Source organism: Olea europaea, chromosome 13 (assembly GCF_002742605.1).
Source record: "Olea europaea var. sylvestris chromosome 13, O_europaea_v1, whole genome shotgun sequence".
Classification (NCBI taxonomy): domain Eukaryota; kingdom Viridiplantae; phylum Streptophyta; class Magnoliopsida; order Lamiales; family Oleaceae; genus Olea; species Olea europaea.
The window spans coordinates 24,640,683-24,645,589 of NC_036249.1; the positions used below are offsets into that span (position 1 = coordinate 24,640,683).

Sequence of the window (4,907 nt, forward strand, 5' to 3'; positions counted from 1 at the left end):
AGACAACATCAATTCGATTCTAATAATAGAGAAATTGATGATAATTAATTATTATGCCGGAGAGACATGACCAAAAATTATTCTTTTTGCCTTTACTTCTTTCCAACATCAATCAATGAGCTTAACAAATCTCTAAATTACCCAATTGCATGCTTGCTAACCTTCCAGAAGCTTATATAATTCACTTTTTTTTTTTTGGCTATTCCCTCCCAACTTATTAGTTACGATAAAAGAACGCATCTAAAACATAGAACGGTTTTAACTTTTTCCATTTTAGTTGTATTTAGTTGGTCATGTGGGTCAAACATTGCTTGCATAGGCGACGAGTCCTCTCCAAAACACTCTGATACTTAAAAAGAGTAATGCTATCGACGCGCATCAATTGTATTTAGTACCAAATTAAGTATTAATTTGTGATAACATCAATTATACGTGACCTATATCCTTTTGTCTAACTGAATTTATCATGTGTTGATACATAGACTGGTGTTAAATTTTAGCGTTGCTAGATAAACATTATTTTATTTAAAATGTTGTAAAGCGAGAAAATTAAACTACGATTATGTTTAAGAGCATATTTGATGTGAAATTTGAATGTTTATACTTCAAGGCCTCGTATTACGTTTATCTATACTTAGTGACTACTCTATCCGACGATAGAAATTTTTTAATTAGTAGAATTTTCAATTTATATCCTTATATCCATTGATTAAGTTTTTATGTTATTCACAATAGGTATTTGTTCGTTATCTTGTTTAATTCTCTATAATTTAAAGTATTAAAGCAATGTTTTTACGGAAGCATATTTTTGATTGAAATAGGCATCTAATTAGTACCAATTTATCAAACAAATCTTACTATAGGGATTTCTCTTTTGCAAAAAGCGAGAAATGGCAAACTTTTCTAACAGTTACATACGAAGTGGGAGATTTGATATCATGTTTAGTTTAGCTTATAAGTTATTTATACTTGTAGAAGTAATTTTTTTTAATCATTCTTGATCAACAAAAAAATCTACTTACCTCAAACTTATATTGATACTTCGAAAAGAGGGTGGAAAAGGTACGATTGAATTCGAATGAGAATTATACTCATAATTTTCCACAAAATCAAAGAATTCCCTATACAATGGTGTCGAACATAACAAGAAAAGGACCGTTTCTAACACAATATGCTTTTTTTATCTTCACCCCAAAAAAAAAATAATAATAATAATAAAAATAAAAATAAAAATAAAAGGGTACAATGTAAACTAGTATGTAAAATTTTACTTTCAAACGATAAAATGAAGGCAGTGATTGGTGTACCATGTAGGGATTCGCAGAACCCCTACAAATACCTCACATGGGTAAGGTGGGTGGGTAGATTTTTTGACATTATTTATTTATGCGGGATTCACACTTTGTGAGATATCTGTAAATTTTCTGTAAGAATCTTTTCTGTACACCAAACATTTTCCTAAAATGAATTAACACTTTGAATTGTAAGTAAAGCTAAGAACCAAATCACGGCCTTTTCGTTCTCCGCTCTTAGTACTGAAATCATTTAAATTTTAATTAAAACTAAACTGAATTGGCTAGTTTGATTCTACATAAATTATTAAATTCATTAAAGTTTGATATGGTAAAAAAAAAATCTCACCCACTAATAAAAAAAGGGGGGAAAAAAAGCTTAACCAACATTAGCTAGACACTCCCAGTCCCATATCCGTGTTAGGGATTTTTGAGAGATGAGACAAGATTTTGATAGATGTTTTAGCAAATACTTATAAAAGTTGAAGAAAATGGGGGTTAAAAAATTGATAAAAATTATGAATTTTATGTAATTACAATTAATTATTATCTATAAATTTAACTTTTTAACAACTTTTTAATTATTCGAAACGAGCGGCCGTCAAAATAAGCAAATCCTGAATAAAATATACTTTTACTAGATATTCATGCTTTCGACCATTTTTGATATCGATTAAAATCTAAATTAAAATCAATAATTTATTTCAATCTCATATTTTATGAATTTTACCATCTTTCAATTACACATTTTATCAACTTCTATCCAAATTTACTAAAAATATGATTTTAATTCGGCCAAGAATCCTATCAATGTCCCTTCTAGTAAATTTCTCGTACCAGAATTTAAGCAGTTTCAAGAAGTAGAGAGAGAATGGCATTCCCCCACAGGAAAAAAGTAGTGGGAGAAAAAATTCTTTTTGTATCCAATGCCATGATGGTGATAGTGATGATGATGATGCTTACAATCAATCTTTTTACAACACCCAATTCCCTTCTCTCTCTATATCTCTCTGTTTTTCTCTCTAAAAATTATGATAAATTTTTTTGTTCATTAGCTCTCTCTGTAAATGGAAATCAATTACAGGGACAGCCAATGAAAGGCAAATCCATTAAGATAGGCGAATGGCGATGGAAGAGAAGTGTGGGTGTTGGGCTATTTTAAGACGCAGTGTTAGTGGTAACTGTAAACCCTCTGATTCAAGAAATTCTGCAAACTCAATCCCTAAAAGTAGTCTTGTTTATGATGCAGGTACTTATATTGCTATGATCTTTTCAGTTTTTTCATCCATGAATTTCTGAACCCAATTGTGTAACATATGCATAGGCAGAATTGTGAAGTTTCTAATCAGAAATTACCTTGAATTTGAGTACTTACTGTACAGTTTCTGTGAAGTTTTCTAGCTTTCAAAATCTTGAATTGCTCTATGTAATGGGTTGCAGTTTTGCACTGAGTCCTGTGCTTAGCTTACTTTTTACTTCTTTCCCACATAATATACATAATCATGGTTGACTTTAATAAGCGCCTTCAATGATATCTTGACTTCCCAGGAACTGTGTTCTTGATCTCCTATTATACTGCTCATTTATGCTATCAATTGTAGATCGAAGTTCGGAGCAAATTTTTTTATTATATGGATATATGGAGGTTGATGTCTTTGTATTAGCTTGCTCTAGAGTCCTGCACTATATAAACGAGTTTGAGGGGACTATCTTTTGTGTGGTTCAAGAGGTAAAAGACAGTGGTGTAAGATCTCATTGTAAAATTCTATTCGGTTTTAGTGATTGAGGAGTGAGTTGAAGTAGCTCCCAGTTTTAGTTAACTACTAAAAATTTCGATGTTTCTGTATATGCAATCATTGTTTCTTGTGGTTTTAAGATTAGGCTCAATCCATAACATTTGGTTCTGTTTATACAGTTACAGAGACAAGATACCTCAATGCCAGCAACCGGGGAATGTGTGCTCCAGATGAAGCACGAAGCTCATCTGAAGATCCCAAATCAAATCCACTACCAGCAGAAAAAGATGCACCCCGCCAACTGCTGCAATTTTCTTTCCAGGAGCTAAAGTCAGCAACCGGAAATTTTAGACCGGATAGCATTCTCGGCGAGGGTGGATTTGGATACGTCTTCAAAGGATGGATTGAGGAGAATGGTACAGCACCTGCGAAACCTGGGTCGGGGACCACAGTTGCAGTCAAGAGTTTGAAGCCAGATGGTGTTCAAGGCCATAGAGAATGGGTGGTTAGTAGATTATGTGTTCGTGGTTAGTAATAGAATGTCGAACTGAAGGTTGGAGGTCATAAACGGCATATCCTACAACTAATATATTTCCCAAAATGCAGGCTGAAGTCGACTTTCTTGGACAGCTTCATCACTCTAATCTGGTTAAGCTAATTGGATATTGCATTGAAGATGACCAAAGGCTACTGGTTTACGAATTTATGACCCGTGGAAGCCTTGAAAATCATCTTTTCAGAAGTGAGTGGAAACATATGTACCATTGCTTTGAAAATAACTTTCTAGCAGGGACTTGAACTTTCTTTTACTCATCTCAGAGAATATATCCCACAAATTGTATAGAAAAGAATTTAACTGAATGACTTGAGATGCAGGTTTTTTTTTAGTTGGACATAGTACACCTAGTGACAATTTTCCCGACTCTGAAACAAACCTTGAATAACAACAAACTCACAAATGTAAAGTACTAGGTACTAAATTCATTGTTTAGTTGGATGACTCGTGTTACTTGGTCGATCTTTACTTATTGACTTACGGAAGCCTAAATTTTGAAGCAGTGAACTACAATGCATTAATGATTGAACAAGTACGCATTAGAATATCCACTCATGATCAAGTGATGATTATATATACATTATACAATATATCTCCACTTGTATTAATTTTCTGGATTAGAAGTAAAACATCCAGTAGTCTTATGCTTAGTTTACTGTTGTGATTTGTTTAAATGAACAAGTACTGATGACGTTAAAAATATTGAAGGGACCATACCTCTTCCTTGGTCCAACAGGATAAAAATTGCACTTGGAGCGGCCAAAGGATTAGCCTTTCTCCACGGAGGAACTGAACCTGTCATTTACAGAGATTTCAAGACGTCAAACATTTTGCTCGATACGGTATGTGATTGAAGAAAATGTCAAATCATACTGTTTAATGTGTTGCAACTGCTTAACATAATCCATATAATTTCCAGGAGTACAACGCAAAGCTTTCAGATTTTGGTTTGGCAAAAGCTGGTCCTCAAGGTGACAAAACACATGTTTCAACAAGAGTCGTTGGCACATATGGTTATGCTGCTCCAGAATATGTAATGACAGGTATATAATAACCCTTACTCTAATCAATCCTAGAAATGTAAGGCAATGTTCAGTTTATCTGAGGTAATAATAAGCATTATTAATGTCATTATCTTTGACGTGATTTCAAAAATTTTTAAACATGAAAATTATATTGACGGTAACATCATAGTTAGGAAAATAGCACCACTGGTCCCCAACATAATGCCCTTTTAGCTAGTTGGTCCTCAACATCTAAAATAAGCAAGTTGCTCACAAACATTTCTTTATAGTTGCATAATCGGTCCTTAATGACTAAAAC

At 33.2% G+C, this 4,907-nt stretch overlaps 1 protein-coding gene across 1 annotated transcript; it reads left to right on the top strand.

Annotated features, from left to right (window-relative positions):
* The first annotated feature begins 2,173 nt into the window (after nucleotides 1-2,173).
* Nucleotides 2,174-4,882, top strand: LOC111407981 (probable serine/threonine-protein kinase PIX7). The gene is made up of 5 exons (XM_023037719.1): nucleotides 2,174-2,541; nucleotides 3,208-3,533; nucleotides 3,635-3,770; nucleotides 4,293-4,426; nucleotides 4,504-4,882. Exons 1-5 carry the CDS (start codon nucleotides 2,415-2,417, stop codon nucleotides 4,633-4,635), a joined length of 855 nt encoding a protein of 284 aa, XP_022893487.1. The 5' UTR covers nucleotides 2,174-2,414; the 3' UTR covers nucleotides 4,636-4,882.
* Nucleotides 4,883-4,907: the final 25 nt, after the last annotated feature.

Bases quoted from the DNA above. Each gene is read 5' to 3' on its own strand.
- LOC111407981 (XM_023037719.1), top strand. From the start codon at position 2,415: ATGGCGATGGAAGAGAAGTGTGGGTGTTGGGCTATTTTAAGACGCAGT. The intron at 3,534-3,634 runs GTTAGTAGATTA...CCCAAAATGCAG, and splicing joins AAGGCCATAGAGAATGGGTG to GCTGAAGTCGACTTTCTTGG. The intron at 4,427-4,503 runs GTATGTGATTGA...TATAATTTCCAG, and splicing joins CAAACATTTTGCTCGATACG to GAGTACAACGCAAAGCTTTC.